This window comes from Malaya genurostris, chromosome 2 (genome assembly GCF_030247185.1).
Source record: "Malaya genurostris strain Urasoe2022 chromosome 2, Malgen_1.1, whole genome shotgun sequence".
NCBI lineage: Eukaryota > Metazoa > Arthropoda > Insecta > Diptera > Culicidae > Malaya > Malaya genurostris.
The window spans coordinates 209702579-209724328 of NC_080571.1; the positions used below are offsets into that span (position 1 = coordinate 209702579).

General features: G+C 38.9%; 2 protein-coding genes across 5 annotated transcripts in view; both read left to right on the top strand.

The window, feature by feature from the left end:
• Window positions 1-21750, top strand: part of LOC131427342 (cGMP-dependent protein kinase, isozyme 2 forms cD4/T1/T3A/T3B) — a 554292-nt gene that overhangs the window by 11745 nt on the left and 520797 nt on the right. The window lies entirely within an intron of this gene.
• LOC131429111 (uncharacterized) lies at window positions 156-5540 on the top strand. The gene is made up of 2 exons (XM_058593158.1): window positions 156-2865; window positions 5374-5540. The coding sequence occupies exons 1-2, from the start codon at window positions 156-158 to the stop codon at window positions 5538-5540; spliced, it is 2877 nt and encodes a 958-aa protein (XP_058449141.1).

Here is a 21750-nt window from a genome sequence, read left to right on the forward strand (position 1 = left end):
CTAACTAACCCTTGCATGCCGATGTGAACTTTTTCAATTTATTACCGTTTATACAACCTTAAACCACAAACTGAATTGGCTTTTCGGACACCATCGCCATTTTGAACATTTCCGGAAGAAGTTAATCGCGATATTGAATCAGTTTCCAGTTGACGATGGGAAAGGAAAGCGAGTTTAAAAAGCATTTTGCGATTTATCGCCAATCTCGTGATTTTCTCGCGAGGCTCCGTGATTTCAAGCAATCTTTCGATCCTGAAACACAGGTTGAGCAGGCGCTTGCTAGAATTGAGGCATTAGATAGTACTTATGAGCGTTTTCGCGAATGCTCCTGCATCTTAGAAGTACTCATTGACGGAAAATCAATGGAAGGTTTGAACATTGTAGAAGACTTGGCCGCCTTCGAAAATGATTATTTTATGCTTAAGGCATTTCTAGCATCTGTTTCCGCGAAACGCGAAACTGGAAATGTACAACCGACCCAAGTGCAGTCAATTCGTTCGTTCAAGTTACCAGAGATCAAGCTCCCGGAGTTTAGCGGAGATATTCTAAAGTGGTTTTCATTCTACGACAGTTTCGTATCGTTAGTGCATAATAATTGCGATCTTTCGGATGTACAGAAGTTTTTCTATTTAAAGTCAACGTTAAAGGGTGAAGCGCTGAAGTTAGTGGAAAAGATATCAGTTACTGATGGCAACTATTCGATTGCATTGAAAGTCATTACAGATAGATACCAGAACACGAATATTCTAATACGAAATCATATAGAAGCACTGTTCAAGGTAGATAAGGTAAAAAAGGAATGCCCTAGAGCATTGAGCTATCTGGTAGGTGAGTTCGAAAATAACTTGGGAACTTTGGAGAAGTTAGGTGAAGAGGTGTCAGGATGGAGTTCGTTGTTGGTTTATATGGTCTCGTCGCGACTGGACCAGACCACATTTCGTGAGTGGCAGAGAGCTGCCGAGAAGAAACGGATGCCGACGTATAATGAACTAATTGCTTTTCTTCGGGAGTACGTTATCGAACTTGAAAGCCTACAGGCAGATAGGAATACGCACGATTCAAGATCATTTATTCAAAATTCAACACCCGCAATCGCTTCTGAACCCAAGGATGTATGCGCCTTTTGTGGAAAGGGTCACCGACTATATTATTGTGAACAGTTCAAGCACTTACCGTTAGCCCAACGATCAACCATTGTATCGAAGGCTGGGCTTTGCGTCAATTGTCTTTTTGGAAAGCATTCATTCGCCAATTGCAAGTATGGTACGTGTAAAGAATGCGGGGCAAAACATCACACGCTATTACATAATCCGATCACAGATTCTCCATCTTTTTCCGGTACTGGACCTGCGATTTCAAACGTTGTTGTTCAGGCCAAGTCTGGAAGTCATTCGTTCTTTACACGTGATGCCGACAAATTACACTCGGCGACGTCTCGTTTCGGCCATTCTTTCGGCAGTCAAATTTTTCTTGCTACTGCAGTCGTTAAAGTGTTTAATCCTAAGGGAAATTCGTTTCTCGCTCGGGTGTTGCTAGATAGCGCTTCGCAACCGAATCTTATGACAGAAAGATTCCGTCAACTTTTGAAAACGCGTAAGACACCAAATAACACAGAGATAGCTGGAATTGGTGGTGATGTTGCTGCTGTGACTAGCTGTTCGACCGTGGCTACCGTGGCATCCCGCTTTAATAATTTTCGTGTTCCGCTGGAGTTCATCGTTATGGAGAAGGTTACCAATGATTTGCCATCATGGACAGTCGATTCGAGCGATTGGGTCATTCCAGACAATATTCGTCTAGCAGATCCCTCTTTTGCTACAAAGGGTCCAATTGATATCGTTATTGGAGCGCAGTTGTTTTTTGAACTTATTCGAAACGGTCATATGAAGATCGGTGATGATAAGCCGTTGCTCCAAAATTCGGTCTTTGGTTGGCTTGTATCTGGTTTGCATCAGAATGGAATTACTGGAGCACAACCTCTAGTTCATAGTCATTTGTCCACATTTCGTGACTTAGAGCAACGCATTAGTCGATTTTGGGAACTCGAAGCGTGTCAATCTAATTCTTCTTGGTCGATGGAGGAAAGGTTGTGCGAAGCAAAATTTGTATCCTCAACGCGTAGAGATCAGAACGGACGATATGTTGTATCATTACCCAAGAAAACCGAGCTAGTTGGTCAGCTGGGACACTCATTATCCATCGCCACACGTCGCTTTTACTGTCTTGAGCGCCGTTTGAATAGCAATCCGGAATTTCACGCACAATATTCGCAATTCATGACCGAATACTTGGAATTGGGTCACATGAAGCTGGTCGATCCAGTCGACAATTTACCAGGGCAACACTTCTATTTACCACATCATGCTGTTTTCAAGCCGGATAGCACAACTACGAAGCTGCGAGTAGTATTCGACGGTTCCTGCAAAACTACTTCTGGTTTTGGTCTCAACGACTTGTTGTTAAAGGGTCCTACTGTACAAGACGATATGATTCATACGATTCTCCGTTTCCGTGCAAAGGCAATTGTTGTTACAGCTGATATAGCAAAGATGTATCGTCAGATCTGGATTACAAAGGAAGATTGGCCACTGCAAAGAATTTTATGGCGAACTTCACCATCAGAGCCTATTCGCACATATGAACTCACTACCGTTACGTACGGTACAACGACAGCTCCGTATTTGGCAACACGTTGTCTCCAGCAACTGGCAGATGATGAAGCAACTAACTTTCCGTTAGCAGTGCCCGTCGTGAAGAAGGGTTTCTACGTAGATGACCTAATGTTCGGTTTTGATACTCCAGAGGAAGCAGCAGCTGCATCAAACGAAACGTCAAAGATGTTGGCTTCGGCAGGTTTTGAACTTCGTAAATGGTCTTCAAATTGTCCAGAAGTATTGGCACAATTTCCCGACGAACACATAGAAAAATCAGCTATCTTAGAGTTGGATCGCACAGCTACAGTTAAGGCACTCGGATTGCTATGGAAACCAGAGTCCGATGAATTTCTTTTCAAAATTCCAGAATGGCCTGAAGTGTCTTCGTCGACTAAACGAAATATATTATCACACGTTTGTAGTCTATTTGATCCATTGGGTTTGATTTGTCCCGTTATACTGCTTGCTAAGATACTTATACAAAGTCTCTGGGAGCGCAATTTTGCCTGGGACGACCCTGTGCCGAATGATTTGGATGATAAATGGAAAGAGATAGCTCGACAACTGCCAATGCTCAAACATCTCGCGATTCCTCGTTTCATACTAACCGACAAGGTAGAATCTGTGGAATTACATGGTTTTGCTGACGCTTCACAGAGAGCCTATGGTGCTTGCGTTTACTTTCGGACACTAACAAGTTCTGGTGCGGTGATATCACGGTTAATAGCTGCTAAATCTAGAGTTTCACCCTTGGAAAAACGCCGACCGACGCTCGCTCGACTGGAGTTATGCGCTGCGTTACTACTTGCAAACTTACAAAAAAGGATCGTCGATTGTGTACAAATCCAATGTCCGATTTATCTATGGTCTGATTCGACGATCACTCTTCATTGGATTTCTGGTCAGCCGTCGTCTTGGACTTGTTTTGTGGCTAATCGTGTTGCAGAGATCCAGCAATTAACTGAATCTGCCACTTGGCTTCATATTCCGACCGCAGATAACCCCGCTGACTACATTTCACGTGGTCTCACACCAGCATCTATAATCGAGAATGCACTTTGGTGGAACGGTCCCGAATGGTTGGTGAAATCTCATGCAAAATGGCCAGAGTCAGTGTTTTCATGGAAATCAAAACTTCCTCCGGATCATGAGCTTGAACGACGGAAGATTCCAATAATATCAGCCTTGTGTACCTCTCTTGGTGACGCATGGATTCGTGAATATCTAGCAGGCCACGATTCGTTATATAATGCACTCAGGATTCTCGCGCTTTGCCGGCGTTTTATGATAAACTGCCGATTGAAAAAACCTGAACGCATCGTGGGTTTCATTGCACCATCAGAAGTTCGCTCCACAGAAACACAAATTATTCGGCAAATTCAACTTGCAGAGTTCCGAAAGGACTTCGATAGACTACGAACAAAAACTGCAATTGAAAGGAATTCATCGCTTCGTTATTTCAAGCCAATATTAATGGATACTGAGCAGCTCATCAGGATTGGTGGCCGACTCAAGAATGCTCCTATTCCGTTTGAGCGAAAACATCCAATTTTACTGCCGAAAAATCATCCATTCACAGAACTTTTGTTTCAAGATGTCCACGAACAAACACTCCATTCTGGGCCTTCTCATCTACTAGCAGCAGTTCATCGTCGCTATTGGCCTATCGATGGTCGTAACAAGTCTCGTATTGTGGTTCATAAATGTATCACATGCTTTCGAAATAAACCTACATTTGCACAACAAGCAATGGCTGATCTTCCTGCAGTTCGCGTTACACCGACTCGTCCTTTCAGTAATGTTGGCGTAGATTTCTTGGGACCAGTTTTTATCAAGCCTCCTCGCAAACAGAACCCCATCAAGGCATACATTAGTGTTTTCGTCTGTATGGTTACAAAAGCTGCTCATTTAGAACTGGTTCTAAACCTTACCACTGAAGCCTTCATCGCAGCACTTAGACGCTTTTGTGCCAGAAGAGGGTATCCATTGAACATCTATTGTGACAACGCTACCAACTTCATCGGTGCCAACAGAGAACTTCAAGAGCTTCAACGGTTGTTCCAATCTCAACAACACAAGCTTACCGTAGCAGGAGAGTCAACGCGATTGGGGATTACATTTCATTTCATTCCTCCACGCTCGCCCTCATTCGGAGGGTTATGGGAAGCCTGCGTGAAGTCGACGAAGCACATTCTAAACCGTGTAACTCTCGACGTACTCCTCAGGCAAGAAGAAATGTCCACAACGGTGGCACAAATAGAAGCGTGTCTAAATTGAAGACCGCTCACTCCTCTTTCAAACGATCCTTCTGACCTTGAAGCTCTTACTCCTGGTCATTTCCTTATCGGTGCACCACTCCAGGCATTACCTGAACCAGACCTTTGTACACTTCCTATGAACCGTTTGTCCCGCTGGCAATTAATGCAACGAATCCTACAATCTTTCTGGTCCCGTTGGTACCTTGAATATCTTCCCGTGCTTCAAAAAATCCAAAAATGGCCAGGACCTCATACGAATCTCCCCGTCGGTGATATGGTTCTACTACAAGAAGAAAATCAACCTCCTACTAAATGGCCGATTGCTCGAGTCGTGAAAACGATAACTGGTGATGATAATTGTGTGCAAGTTGCAGACGTGTTGATGGGGGATAATAGAATCTACCGCCGCTCGATTCGAAAAATGTGTCCGCTTCCACAATTTGATTCCCATTCCCCCACAGACACACAGGTCGAGTGTAAGCCTTCCGCTCCCGAATGCACTCAACACCTTACTACCGCTACAATTCACGATATCAGTGATTCCGGTCCAGCTGTTTTTAAACAAACGACTACGGTTTCTTCGATAACTGAACCTGGAACTCATGAGGAGCCAAGCTGCTCTGAGTGAACGGCTGGTCCCTGGCGGCAGTCGCAACGGTGGGAACGCGCGGCGAGTACCCGACTGACCTTTTGCGGTAGTCATGGGGAAAGACTATACTAACAGGCAGTGTTCCAGAAGTAATTGAAATACACATTTCAAAGGGGGCGGCATGTTCCGTGTACGACGTCACTAACGCATCAAATCATCATACGATCTCCGCCAAGAACAGCATCAACGGACAACAGAATACTTAATTACGAAAACATTCATTATAAAAAATTATTGTTAAATGATATGTAATATTATTCACAGCATGACACACCGCACACTCGTCAGATTCACTCCAATATGAAGTTCAGTGTGAAATTCAGTAACACACTTATACATACAAACTGACAGTACACTTCTTATACATAAAAAACAAATCAAACAATAATCGAAAAGATTCAGGTTTTTTTTTACTAGCCTTCAGCTGGTTTTTTCCTGACAATAAATTAATTGTATACCACAGCTCAAAGAGTGCGAACGTCTTTCTATCATTCAGCGCGCATTATGAAGAAAGTACCCTGTATCGATTTTAGATTGCTCTTTGCTTGATGGTGATTGTTTTCGGCTAAATTATTGCTACGTTTCTGATTTCCATTGTCATCGATTGTCACTGTTGGCCAGCCGCTAGGGATCCTAATTGGAACACGGACAACGCTATTGCGAGCGTACAACATGTGCAATCAAAACAAAAAACAATGAGATAATTTCCATCCGGTTTTTATCTCGCGAAAAAAATGAACAGACCTGACATCACTTTTTAGAGATGTTGAAAGAAAAGTTAAGTTCATCATAGTTACTCTCCTAGTTATATATTACCGCTTGCCCAACTTGTTTTTGCAACTAAAGCACACCTACAGTGCGTATCACAAAAGTCGGGTTCACGAAGATGAATGACTAAATTATATTGTTGTTTAAGTCAACTAGTTGGATAAATATAAAAACAACTATTTTGATAAAAATTAAAAACAAAAATTTCTCTTTTTAATATTTACACGTTTATATGATTTAAATCGTCTGAAAAGGTGTATGAATGTTTGATAGCTTTCTTATGCATATTTCAAACACTAACTCGATCATATTCATGGAAAAGAATAGATTGTTATTTTCATTGAAATTGATGTTCAATCATCAAAACACGTACATTGCGTTTGAAAATTTCAGGCGTACGAAGACATGTTTCACCATAAAAATGCAGTTCGTTGTCGATTTTCTATTTACTAAAACATGAAAGATCAATTCTACAATATGTAGTATTACCATTTATTTATGTGCAGAATATTTTTAAAGTTATATGTTTGTGTTACGAGCAGTTGTTTTGAAAATCAAATCTGAAACTTATTCATTAGAGATTATGTTTGCTATTTTTTTGTAAACATCAATTCAATTCTTGTTTACATTACGTAGTAGTTTCCATGAGTTTCACAATTGTTTTTTCGCTGATTAATTTGCTGCATTTGTAATGGGATCGATGCATGAGTTTTTGTATCAGTTGCACAATAATTGTGAATAAATGTTCGTAACAACGGAAGAACTTGAAGATATGTTGCACAACAAAGAAACATTGCGATTTTTCCATAACACAACAGTTACTAGAATAGTAATATAAACTAATTTGATAAATTGCACAATCAGTAGAAAAATACAGGACAGCAACTTAACGTGCTACTTGGGAATGCTCCGTCATCTCTTTTAGTCACAAAAAGTCTGTATTCAAGTCCGACTATAATATTTCACAAACTGTTCTGCATATCCCTTCTCATTCATTTTACTTTTGTTGCCGAAGCTTCCAGAATTCATCGTCAATTGAATAACCGTACCTAGTCACTTGAAGTTTTGCTTACTCAGTTTGTTTCATTGTTTTCCATGTCTTCACTGTGGGTAGTGAGCAAGTGCGAATGACTAGGCATAAACATCAACTCAATAACACACAAAACTCTCTCCGACCATAATGATAAATAGAGGGTGGCGATTCTCATTTGATATTTCAGTTATCACCAGCAAGATAAAATCGATAATTTCGACCGTATGAAATGTATTGAGATGTGTTTTGAAATATGAAAAAATGAAAGCTGAAACCAAATTAAACAATTAATTTATAATAATTTTGTAATTGATATTTCAGTCATGGTTATGACTGGTTTACCATTCATCCGTTAGCTTGAACTAAATTGAATGTTTACCTTGCTCGAAGGCCACTCTCTCATTCAATTGTAATAGAAATTTTTTATTTCAAGAGACTGTTGTTAAACTAAGCTTCGGTAGATAGAGAAACGAATGAAGGACGGGATGATGCCCATTCGACTGCGACTGCAAAGATTGTGTGTTAGAATGTGAAGTTTACTGCAGTCAGTGTGTGGACACTTTCGATTTCAATTGAATCGAATGAAGTTTGACTGCACTGCAGTAGCATGCTTGTAGTTTCGAAACATTGACGAGAATCGTTTCGTTAGACATTTTTGTGATGTATATTTCACTGTTCATCAAAGTAGTCGTGATAAAAAATTACGAAATCTTTCCACAACCACAAATATCTTGCCAGATCATAGTTTCGTACCAAATTTTGAATGCATCCGACCGATTTCGTACTTGCACTGTATAATATTTAGGCGTCGGCATGGGTTTTTAATCGACTTTCATGAAGCTTTTTCGTCCATGATTATACATTTCAAATTGGCAGATGATTTTAGTTTGGTGCAGTTAGCATTACCATTTTACAGACTTTAAACACCGTTCAGAAACCAATATACTTGGTAGAGCAAACGACTCCCAGTATACCGGTTTACATCCACCATGGATAAAAATTGCTAATCGAATTCATTATACCAGCAAGCATAGAAATAGACTTCTTGACTCCAACGACTGCAACCAGATGCGGTGCAGTGACAGTACTGTTGGAACATTGAATCTAGCTTGCGTCATACACATTCGCAGTGTAGTTTTTTTTCTTCATTTTAGCATTTTGACACACCTTCTTTTCATTTACAAGTGCACTACTGGCACTTTCTAATCTGCCGGTTTTTTTTTTCTGGCAGCTGTATTTAGTCTGCTATATTTATCATCATGGCTATCAACAGAGACCGACCGAAGATAACAGGGCGCGGCTAGGGCAGTGTAGTAAAATGGCAACGGTAATCGTATCAGCGATCGGTCTGAAAACTGATTGTATAACATGCAAGGAGGGATTACACGTACGCATATGTTCCTAACTAGTGTAGATCCGAGTGCAATGTTTTCTCATTTTTACGACGCAAATATTCATTGTCTTCATATGCTTTGTTTGTCATCATTGAATTTGTAGATGCTGCAGATTTTCCAATAAAATGTCCTATCAAATTTATTCAAACCGTATTTTAAGTTTGCCATCATTGCAAACGTTTGCATAATTCACACAGGAACAAAACAGATAGCAACTAAATTACTTCATTAGCTTGTTTTCATTCACTCCACGAAATGTCGCCCACCGTTCGTTAGAACTGTCAAAGCCGTCCATCTTAATCCGATGACCCCGATGGCTTGCGAAACACGGCGACAACGATCCATCTTTTCGCTTGGGAGCCATTTCAGCGCGAGACACTGACTGTGTGTGTGTGTGTGTGGATAGAGACGCGTTTAGACGTGAGTTCTATTTTAAGACGTGGATGTCTATTGATCGTTTTGTTTCCTTGATCATCAACGTTATGATGGTAATTTATTCCGATGTGGATAACGCGAACGGAACGAGACGATGAGATTCGTTTTTTTTTTTCGAGTGAGACTTTCGATAGGTATCTAGTGTCGATACAATGTTATTTATGTTTACCTCCTATGGGATTTTGCGGTTAATTAACCTTTAAAACCTTACCGTAAATTTAGAATTAGTTCATGGAAGGATTTCAGGTTAATTAGAAATCTTCTTTCCAAGAAATTTCTAAGATACAATGTGAATATGACTCGGTCCTCTGGACATTTCCGAAGGCAAATGTTCTAAAAAATAATTTTTATGAAGTTAAAAATAGATAATTATCATTTTGCTCTCTGAACCGTCTTTGTCACACAAAAATAATCGCTGGTTTGAACCGGTTTTGGAAGCTACCGTAGAGAATCCTATATCAGCTAATAAAACTCATTCAAATGCAAATATAACGGGTGTTTTTTTATGAGGTTTTACTTTATTGTCTTAAAATTGTTTTGACAGTGTGAAGTGACGTATCTACTCAGTATTGTTTGGTAAATCATCATGAATAGGTTAAAGATTCCAAATCGTAGAAATTTATTTTCAAAATCATTAATTGAACACTGCGCAAAATTCTCTTTGGTGATGATGCGCGTTTATGGTTGAATGGATACGTCAACAAGCAAAATTACCGTATTTGGAGTAAAGATACTCTACACGCCATTCAAAAATTACCCATGCATCCCGATAAATGTACTGTTTAGTGCGGTCTATGAGCTGGTGGAACCATTTGTCCTTATTTCTTTAAAAATGAGGCAGGACGACGCGTTACCGTGAATGGAAGTCGATATAGAATAATGATTAATGAATTTTTGTTGTCAAATTTTCAAGATATGGATTTGGACGAAATGTGATTTCAACAGGATAGTGCCACTTGCCATACTGCGGCCAAAACAATCGACTTATTGAAAGAACATTTCAACGACAGACCGGTGAATTGGCCTCCGCATTCGTGTGATTTAACGCCATTCGATTAGTTTTTGTGGGGATGCGTGAAGTCATTTGGTTTATGTGGATAAACCAGCCACGATTGATGCTTTGGGAATCAATATTGAACGTGTCATTGCTGATATACGTTCAAATCCTTGAAAAATGGGTCGAAACTTGGACCTCTAAAATGACCTTTGGGAAAAAATGGCCATATGCCCGAATTCATATTCAAATGTTAAATGCCAAGAAATTATCTACCAAATATAAAAAAAAATTGCCATTTCATAATTTGGTATATGTTTTATTTAAATTTCAAATCAGGAAGCTCTTAAAAAACACCCTTTATTATGGCACAGAAATCTGATTATATTTTCCCTGGGAACACACGGGGAAAAGCTGCTGGATTTAACTAAACCGAGCTGTCAACCAGTGCAAATTGTTCGTGCATCAAAAATCATCTCATCTTAAGTGAAATGGTTCGTGTGTCAGTTTATAATGTGGTGTGCCAGTTTACATTGTTTTTTCTTGGCATTAACAATGCCTTATTCTTCACTATGCGGGGTCCGGGAGTCAATAAAAAGTTTCAAAAACTGCCATAATTTTGAAAGATAATATCTCAGTCATTTGCTGATGGATTGATATAATTTAAAAATCGATTCGGAAACATTTAACCTAAACATGTTTTCACGAGCCAATCACAGCATGCCATCATGATGTCATCCATTTGTTTAATCTCGCACGGCCGACGTGTTCGCTTGAGTACATTGAACACCGATCAGCTGTTTATTCTCCGGTAACTAGCAAGCCAATTTAGAACTAAGGACGATAGTTCGACTGACCTTATTTGAAGCGCTTTTTCATTTCTCGGTGATTTGTTAACGTAAACATGGTAAACATTCGGAAGCATTATAACGAGTTTTGTGCTGGTATGCGCTGCATATTCAACCACTGTTCCAATTCATTCGCCTTTAATCTATTTCGAAACGTTGTCAAAAAATTTTTCTTAGAATTACTATCTTTATTTATAGAAGATGTTTTATGCCTGTTGGAGAGCAAGTTTGATAGAAACTAACTCCACGGAGCTTTTCTCTGCTGCAAATTATTTCAATATTGTACGCTTAGAAATGGATTGATTTGTCGACGAGATACATCTCTTTCATTAGTGGTTAAACACAATGAACTATTTTTCGGTGTAAGCCTTTTTTTTTTTTCATAAATACGTTTATTTCATAGGCAATATACATAAGTTTTTCTTCGCCGTGGCATCTACAATACATAGTACTTTAAACCTAATACATTTCGAATATCCTATTAGTATGTTGGTATTCATTAGTTAATCTAAACACTGTTTTTATCAAGCGAGTTGCTATTATAAATTACATTAAATGAAATACATTTATTTTGTACATGATCTTATAACTATTTCAGGTTTGTTTGTATCAGTTCATCACTTTTATTTAATATAAGATAGCTGGCTATTGGTTGAGCTCATGGAAGAGAAAACAATCTAACATAAAACAAAATTTAAATTGGAACTCCAATGGACTTAATGAAATAATAAAGAAGTTTCATGTAAGGAACGTCACGACAAGCAAGAATGTCGCGAACTGGGACATTGGATAGTCTACCTTGGGTACGCAAGGAATTTATTAGTTGAGATCTGACATCACGATACTCCACGCATGTCCAAACAACATGGTCAATATCGCGGTAACCTTCGCCACAAGCACAATGATTAGTCTCGGAAAGTCCAATTCGAAGGAGATGTGCATCTAACGTGTAGTGATTGGACATGAGTCTGGACATCACACGAATGAAATCTCTACTCACATCCAGTCCCCTGAACCATGCCTTTGTCGATATTTTAGGAATAATTGAGTGCATCCACCGACCCAGATCATCTTTATCCCAAGAAGCTTGCCAGCTGGCAAGTGTTCTTTGGCGAGACGCGCTATAGAATTCATTGAAAGCAATTGGTCTCTCATAAATTTCACCCTCAATAGCACCACGTTTGGCTAAAATATCGGCTCTTTCATTGCCTGGAATGGAGCAATGAGCCGGAACCCAAACTATTGTGATTTGATAATTATTATTCAATATGACGTTCAGGCACTGTTTTATTTTGCCCAAGAAAAAAGGTTCATTTTTGCCAGCAGCCTTTGAGCGAATGGCTTCAATTGCACTCAGACTATCTGTGAAAAGAAAATAATGGTTTGGAGATAATGTGACGATTATACTCAAACTATAATGAACTGCTGCTAACTCTGCTATATAAACAGATGCAGGTTCTTGAAGCCTAAAGGAGACCGAAACATTATTGTTGAACATACCAAACCCTGTCGCTTCTTCAATTCGCGATCCGTCCGTATAAAACATTTTCTCAGAGTCGATATGCCTGAACTTACTTGTAAATATTTTTGGGATTTCCAACGAGCGTAGGTGTTCCGGAATTCCACGCACTTCGCGCTGCATGGATGTGTCGAAAAATAAAGTTGAGTCAGGGACATTTAGGAGGCTGACACGGATAGGAATATATCTTGAAGGGTTGATTTCCTGTGACATATGGTTAAAATATACAGTCATGAATCTTGTTTGAGATTGAAGCTCAACTAGCCTTTCGAAGTTATTAATAACTAGGGGATTCAGTACCTCGCATCTTATTAGCAGTCGCGACGAAAGCTCCCAAAAACGATCCTTCAATGGAAGAACTCCCGCCAGAACTTCAAGACTCATTGTATGTGTCGAATGCATGCAGCCTAAAGCAATTCGCAAACAACGATATTGAATTCGCTCTAATTTGATAATATGAGAGTTTGCAGCGGAACGAAAGCAAACGCATCCATATTCCATCACTGAAAGTATCGTTGTCTGATACAATTTTATTAGATCTTCCGGATGAGCACCCCACCAAGATCCGGTTATTGTTCGAAGAAAATTTACTCTTTGTTGGCATTTTGTTATCAGAAACCTAATGTGTCCTCCCCACGTGCATTTGGAATCAAACCACACCCCGAGGTATTTGAAAGTCAAAACCTGTTGGATCATTCTTCCCATCATATGGAGCTGAAGCTGCGCGGGATCATGCTTTCTTGAAAAGACGACTAACTCTGTTTTCTCCGCAGAGAATTCGATACCAAGATGAACAGCCCAATCGGACAAGTTATCTAAGGTATCTTGCAATGGTTTATGCAGATCAATAGCTTTGGGTCCAGTAACTGAAACTACGCCATCATCTGCCAATTGTCTTAGTGTACATGGGGATACTAGACAGCTGTCAATGTCATTTACGTAAAAATTATAGAGGAGCGGACTGAGGCAAGACCCTTGCGGTAGACCCATGTAGCTAATTCTGAATGTTACCAAATCGCCATGTGAAAAATGCATGCGTTTCTCTGACAAAAGGTTGTGCAAATAATTATTTATAACCGCTGGGAGTCCATGTTGGTGAAGCTTGTCTGAAAGAACATCAATGGAAACTGAATCAAATGCTCCTTTAATGTCTAAAAATACAGATGCCATTTGTTGCTTTTGAGCGAAGGCAATTTGGATGTCAGACGAAAGTAATGCAAGGCAATCATTCGTCCCTTTATTTCTACGGAAGCCAAACTGAGTATCTGACAACAAACCGTTCGTCTCGACCCAAGTGTCGAGACGTCGTAGAATAATTTTTTCGAACAATTTTCTGATGCAGGACAACATCGCGATGGGTCTATATGAGTTGTGATTGGAAGCTGGTTTCCCCGGCTTTTGAATGGCGATAACTTTCACTTGCCTCCAGTCAGGTGGAACAATATTTTGCTCAAGAAGCTTGTTGAACAATTCCAACAAACGTCTTTTTGCGAGGTCGGGCAGATTCTTCACCAAGTTGAATTTAATTCTGTCCAACCCAGGAGCGTTATTGTTACAAGACATGAGTGCTATGGAAAATTCCATCATAGAAAAGGGGCTATCAATGGAACCATTATTTGAAAAAGATTCCCTAATAATGCTATGCGTAGGAACAGAATCTGGACAAACTTTCCTCGCAAAATCAAATATCCATCGGTTCGAGTATTCCTCACTCTCATTTCCTACGTTACGATTCCTCATTCGTCTGGCCGTATTCCAAAGAGTGCTCATTGAGGTTTCTCTTGACAAACCTTCGACAAAATGTCTCCAATAGCTACATTTCTTGGCCCGAAGTATGCTCTTGTACTTGGTTTCTAAAGTCAAGAATTTTTCAAAATTCTGAGGAGTTCCTCCTCCTCGTTTTAAAAACGTCTTGAAGGCATTTTGTTTCGCGTGCTTAGCATCTGAGCACTCTTTGTCCCACCAAGGGTTTGGAGGCCTTCTGTTAGACGATGGACCAAGAAATCGTTTGGTTTGGGCTTGTTCTGCGGCCTCCAGAATCGAACAAACGAGGAAGTCATATTCTTCAAGTGGGGGGAGCTCTTCCATTGAAGTTAAGGCACTTGAAATATTACTTTGGTATTTAATCCAGTCAATATTTTTTGTCAAATCATATGGAATATTAACTGAATTAGCAATGCCTTTGTTACTGCTAATTGAGATGATGATTGGTAAATGATCGCTACCGTGTAAATCAGGAAATACTTTCCAGGTGCAATCTAGTCGAATTGAAGTCGAGCAAAGAGATAAATCTAATGCACTTGGACGTGCAGGAGGTCTTGGGATCCGTGTCATGCTACCCATATTTAGTACCGTCATGCTAAAATTGTCGCAAATATTATATATTAAGGATGATCTGCTATCATTGTAAACGGAACCCCACATCATTCCGTGCGAATTGAAATCTCCTAAAATCAAACGTGGAGCAGGAAGGGCTTCGACAATTTCATTAAGCTGTCGTTGTCCAACTTGAGCTCTTGGAGGAATATATACTGAAGCAATGCAAATGTCCTTTCCTTTAATGTTTATTTGACAAGCAACAACTTCTATACTAGAAGTCGAAGGAATATTTAATCTATAAAAGGAATAACATTTCTTAATTCCTAAAAGCACTCCACCATACGGAGAGTCTCTATCGAGACGTATAATGTTAAAGTCATTAAAACTTAAGGCTATGTTTGATGTAAGCCATGTTTCGCACAAAGTAAATACATCACATTTTTGACTATGCAACAAAACTTTAAATGAATCAAGTTTTGGCATGATGCTTCGACAATTCCACTGCAGGACAGTGATTGAATCATTTGCGGCGGATGATAAATTATCCATCAAATGATACAAAACCTGAAAGAACTGGCCATTGAGCTGATAACTGTTTCAAAAAAGTTCTAGCTATTGGAAGGAATGCCGTTATGATAGTCTTTAGAGGTTCAGAAATATTGAATGCTGCGAAAATCCATTCTACAATTTCCGAAAACTTAAGTAATCCTGTTGGTGAATGTGAAACGGAGCCCACTGGATTATTGTCTTTCCTTGAGCTAGTTTCTGGATTGGTTTGTGAATTTGACAAACCAGGAGGCACAGTTTTTGGTTTTAAATTTGGCTTTTTAGCTTTAACACGGGGATCTTTTTTTGAAGATGTAATTTTAGGTGTCTTTTTAGGTATTTTGTGGTTTGTTAATCTCCTCTTAACAGACCCTTGAGGAGTGACAAACGAGGTATCTTCACTATTTCCGTCGGAGTCAGATTCCTCTGGCTCCATAAGATTTGAAAAACCGTTTTCGGTTTCCAAGGGGGAGACATGTATGACCGTTTTAAGCATTTCTGCATATGTGCGCTTAGACCGTGCTTTTAAAGAAAGCTTCATTTTGTCTTTACGCAACTTAAATGCAGCGCATACTGAAAGATCATCATGAGGTCTCTCCCCACAATAAACACATTTTTCAACATTTTTATCGCAAAGATTATCCTTATGAGGCCCTTGACATTTGATACATTTGGACTTATTACTACAGTAAGTAGCTGTATGCCCGAATTTTTTACAGTTCGTGCAATTCATAACATGCGGTACGAAAAGCCGAACAGGAAGACGAATTTTATCGATATAGACATGGCTAGGCAACGCAGATCCGGCAAATGTTACACGAAACGAATCTGAGGGACGATACGACTTTTTTCCATCGACAATAGATGCTGAGTACAATTGCTTGCACTCGAGTATCTTAACTCCCTCAAGCATGGAGTTTTTAAAACGACCAACTCCATTTTTAAGTAAATCATCGGCCGTCAGACTTGCTTCAGTCACGACACCGTCAATTTCCACCTCCTTCGATGGAATGTAAACTCGATATTCAACAGAAAATAATTTACAGGTTACAATTTCGTTCGCCTGTTTCAAGTCATTGACAACAACTCGAATTTTATCTCTATTAACTTTACATATTTCTTTAACTTCAGAGAAATGTGATGTCAAATCCTTGGTAATTTGCATCAAATTTAAAATCTTTTCTTTTTTTCGAAGATAGACTATCCATGGCCCAGTGGTACCCTGTGGATAATGTTTAGCCCTCGGAGTATTTAAACTCTTACTAGTATCCGGAATCGGATTCGGATGATCTTCCATAAGATCATCCATTACATTAATTTTTTTTGTAAATTAATAATACCAAAATAAAAACTTATGTTTAGTAAAATTTCAGATATAAGAAATAAAAAAATAAATTAAATTAAATCTACCTTGTAGCTGATGTCTCTGTTCCTTTATCGTGAAGAACGACGTGAAGCTCTTCCAACGATTTCCAATTGGCAGTCTTCTGCTGTTTCCAATTGGCAGTCTTCTGTCGTTTACTGCTATCTCAGTTGCTCTGCCGTCGTTGTGAACACCACTGCACTTGCTGTGCTGCCTGTACCTGACCCCAGGTACAGTGCTTTTGCTCTTGGTGGCGATCAAATGCGATGCTTGCAGTGTAGCACCTCGCGATATATGCCGTCTCTTTTGATCCTACGCAGCGTACAAATTCTGGTACCTGGTAGATCAGCACTGGGTTGCTTTAGCACCTTTGTGCCTTTGCACCCCTTCGTCTTCGCACCTTTATGCGATGGCACCTCTGTGACTCGTCACTTCTATGCTCTCGCACCTCTGTGTTTCTACACCTCTGTGCGTATGAACGGGATGGCCTTCGTTGCTAGCTTTCCAGTCGGGAAACGCCCCGAATATTACGTTTGCTATGGGCAGTTTAACTACCTGAAGCTTAGAATTGTCTCGGTATCAGCCGTTAACTCACGAGCCAGTACAATCGAAACACAACCTCTTCGCTTGAATGGTTTTTACTGAATGCTGTGTAAGCCTTTAGCTACTATTATTGAAACAAACAATAATTGTGTAACTTATTTGAATTGCTAGTTTGTGTGGGTGATCACTGCACTGCAATTCGCTGTTAATTTTGGCTCACCGGTGAACGATGAGGTTGCAGAAAACACTGTACTTACAGAGTTGGTTTAGATATTTACTGAGGTCTCTATTTATGCGCGAGATACGTTCCGCCTTAAAAATTCGTGTGAAAGAACCGCGTAACTTCGGAAATATGAGTAAAAAAAACCGCGTTAAAAACAGCAAAACTTAAGAAATTTTTTTTGATGCCGAATATCTTAGAAATGCACGAAACATCCTGATCTGGTGCAATCTGAAAAAAGAAACGTTTTTTAAAATTGACTTTAGGACTTGATTTTGAGATTTCCGAAATCGAAAATTTTTTTTTGATGCCAAATTTTTTTTGGAAAAAATCAAAAATATTCTACGTAAAAAGTTGTTTTAAAAAAATTCGGTATAACACCAGATCTCGACGTTTCATGCATTTCTAAGCATTTTCGGAAATCCGCGTGAAAAAAGCCGCGTGAAAAAAACCGCATAAAACACACTTCATTGTACCTTTATTTTGAACGCTTCTAACTCGATGATTTGAAGATGGGTTCAGGTATGAGTCCTCGATAAACATTAGATTAGGTTCTAACTGCAAATGACAGGTTATTTTTGTTTACTTTTTCTTTCGATTATTACAAAATATTACATAGCAAACAAACCACTGATCGCGCTTGTCGTGAACAGAAATCTCTATTTACGAACAGAAACGGAAATGCAAAAAAAAATGTTTTTGTTTTGAATATCATTACAAATACTTCCTGAACGCATTTGATGATGATATATTAGTAACTGAAGGTTCTAACTACCTAAAATTACCTTTAAATCCTAAGTCTGTTGATAAGAGAGTTTTAAAACTGCATCCCTAATGTCATTATGTTGGTTTAAACGGGTTTAAAAGTGTGTATTTTAGTGTGATAGACAAAGAACGTAAAGGTCAACCCAAGAAGTTTGAAGATGACAAATGGCGAGGATTGTTTATCGAAGAAAATGCAATTGGCAGAGAGGTTAGAAGTTAGTCACCAAGCCATTTCTGATCATCTGAACGTCATGGGGCAGATTCAGAAGGTGGGAAAATGGAATCCTTATGTGCTGAATGATAGACCATGGTTAATGGTGGTAATTTTGGTATTTGGTGGTAATCAAAAGGTGTCTTATAAAAGGGTGTTTTTCGGTTTTATGCCACATCTCCCGATAGGGATAACTGTCATTCTGGTCATCCAACTGTCAAAGCCATTTCTGGTGTTTTGTTCAGTAATCTTCGACAATTCATTATGGATAGGTTTACACCAGAACAGCGCTTTCAAATTGTGAAAATTTATTTCGAGAACAATAGTTCAACTCGGGAAACGCTCAAAAAATTGCGTGATATTTTCGGAGTTCATGGATGTACTGAATGTACCATTCGTCTAGTGATGAAACGCTTGCATGGTGGACAATGGCTGGGTTGAACGAAGATCCGTTTTTTTTTACCGCAAAATTGTGTTCTCTGATGAGGCACATTTTTGGTTCAATGGGGTTTTGAACAAACAAAATTGCCGTTATTGGATCGAGAGAAATACTCATGAAGTTCTTGAGACACTATTACACCCAGAAAATTGCACTTTTTGTGCGGAATTCACGCTGGTGGTATAATCTTTTTTTTAAAAAAAAATAAGGATGATGGTATTACATTTCTTTTGTGGAATTTGGCCTTTCTGTTTCAACAAACTTCGCAGCCGATTCATAGCGTACAGAATCATTGCATGGTTGGTACTACGATGCTACTGACATTAAGAATCCTTCCAGGTCGGGGCTCGAACATGCGACAACTGGCTTGTAAAGACCAGCGTCCTATGAATTGAACCGCCAACCCGAGATTAACGTACTTCCATTCAAAAAGTTCTCGCATTATTAACTGGCACACTTGCTGTTCGTTTGGAATTTACGTTCTAATTTCTAGCGGAAATACATGATTATTTCTTTGAAAATTTCGACTTAGAAGTGTGACAAAAATCAGTTGTGTCTGTCTCATAGAAAGACCATACAATCACTACGTAAACGGACTTTTGGACGAATGTATACCATTCGAATAAGTTAATCGAATATGCAAAATGTCTGTGTGTGTAACAAAACTATGCACTCGATTTTCTTGGAGGTGACAACACCGATTTTCACAAACTTAGATTCACATGGAAGGTCTTATGGTCTCATAACCTGCTATTGAATTCTATCCGCATTCGACTTCCAGTTCCGGACTAACGAGATAAAATGTACAAAAAAGGCGGTTGAGTAATGTCACAGACATAACTGGAGGATGTGAATACGAATAAAAATGATAATCGTTGGTATTAGTTGATTGTGTAAATTTCGCAACTTTTAATGCTTCGCTTCCAGAATTGTGACGGTGCATTTATACTAAAGAGTGACTTTTTGGCGACAAATATTTGTCATCACAAAATTAATAAGCCAGCATATGTCGATTATTTTGTTACGAATTTGCATATATCAGTGAAAAAAAAAATCAAATATCAAATATCAAAATACTGTATGTGGTTCATTCGCGACATTCAGAAGTGTCAAGTTGTGGAATTCTCTACGATATTAAACACTGTGCGGAGCATTTTGTCGTGAATACGACTTACTTTACTATGGGGCACCTTTTCAAAATTAGGCATAATGAAGAATGGGCAGAACTTAATCGTGAATATCTCGACTTGTATTAATGGCAGCAACATAATTCATTCACTATTTCATCAAAAATATGATCAGGAATTTAGGATAATATTTTGAACAGTGTGAGATAAGCACAACAACTCAAAAATATGGTTTTCTGAAAATTTTAAAACAACGCGAAAAACTCTTTACTTTTGCTTGGGTTTTTCGCGCAAGAACGACGATTTTGAGGTAGTCAGGCACTTATCGTCAACTAAACGTTATAAAAGGGGAACCTGGGTCGAAAATCTATCATTTCTTTTTGTGCGTTGGATGAAAGCAGACGTCGGGGTGAGAAGACGCATTTAAACAGCGGCATCGGAGAGCGCACCTCCTGCGTGGTTAAAAACTCCAAACGCTCAGGTCGTAGTTCTCATTTGCCTTCCGGTCATCACGGCGAGAAGACGCATTAAGGGGCGGGTAGGGTCTAACACTTTTGAAAAAATCATTTTTTATTTTCTTTGTATTTTCTCATAGTAAAACATTTCAAGAATATTCTGTAAAATTTTCAAGCCTATCGGAGCAAAACTCGGCAAGTTATGGGCCTTTATCTTTGCTTATCTCATACTACGAAGAAGTAAGAGATTTGCACACAGGTCCAAAATTTCTGCTTCGATTGACTTAAAAACTTGACAAAACATTCTTGAAATGTTTCATTATAAAAGTATACAAAAAAAATATGATTTTGTGAATTTGTTAGACCCTACGGGCTCCCTTGAGTAATAAATTGTTTCCATTGATTTTATAGACAAAAAACTTTGAACGCGTTTTTCTCGAAAGCAGATTTTGAAAGTTCGTGTCCATCGTCATTCCAAAACTACTGAACCAATTTTTTTTTAAAATTTGCACACACTTTCTACATATAAAAAACCAGACCCCAACGTTTTCCTTTTCGTTGTTTGTTACTTTGGGGAGGTTTTACAGGTACAAAATGGCGAATTTTTTCGTGAAAAATCGTAGTTTTCATTTGAACAACCACCAAAAATAAAAAAAAAATCCAACAGAAACTTTGGGGTCTAGAAAAACATCTACTCTATCTATGCTGCTTTGATTTGTTGACTTCTTATCAGTCTGCGCTGAGATACAGTGGACACCGCAAATCATGATTTTTTAGAAGCGTTCTCAAAAATTACTCTTCACGGACTTATTTCTCAATATTTTTCCACCAAAAAATTACAAAATGTTTTCGAATGATTCTTTCTATCATGCAAAAAATTTGAATTAATTTTGTTGCACGATAACTCTGAAAAAATTCTCAAAAATGATGATATTTTTCATCATTTAGACCCTACATCCCCCCCGAAATTCTTACAATCGTTCAAATATCAATTCGAATTCGAAAGTGTAAAGAAATCGTGTCAGTTTTATTCGTATTCACGACATCCAGTTATGTCTCTGACATTACACACCCGTACTTTTTCTCGAACGCGAAGCAGTCAACGGCTGCCTTTCTTCTCACTCGTTCGGTGCGAATTTTGCACAGCGAAAGGTGCACAAAGCTAATCAAATTATTCTAGATTTGCACTAAATTGATGATTTTGATCTCC

Excerpts from the sequence above, each read along its gene's own strand:
- LOC131429111 (XM_058593158.1), top strand. The coding sequence starts at position 156 with ATGGGAAAGGAAAGCGAGTTTAAAAAGCATTTTGCGATTTATCGCCAA. Across the intron at positions 2,866-5,373 it reads TTCGGCAGGTTTTGAACTTC|ACACACAGGTCGAGTGTAAG; the intron begins GTAAATGGTCTT and ends ATTCCCCCACAG.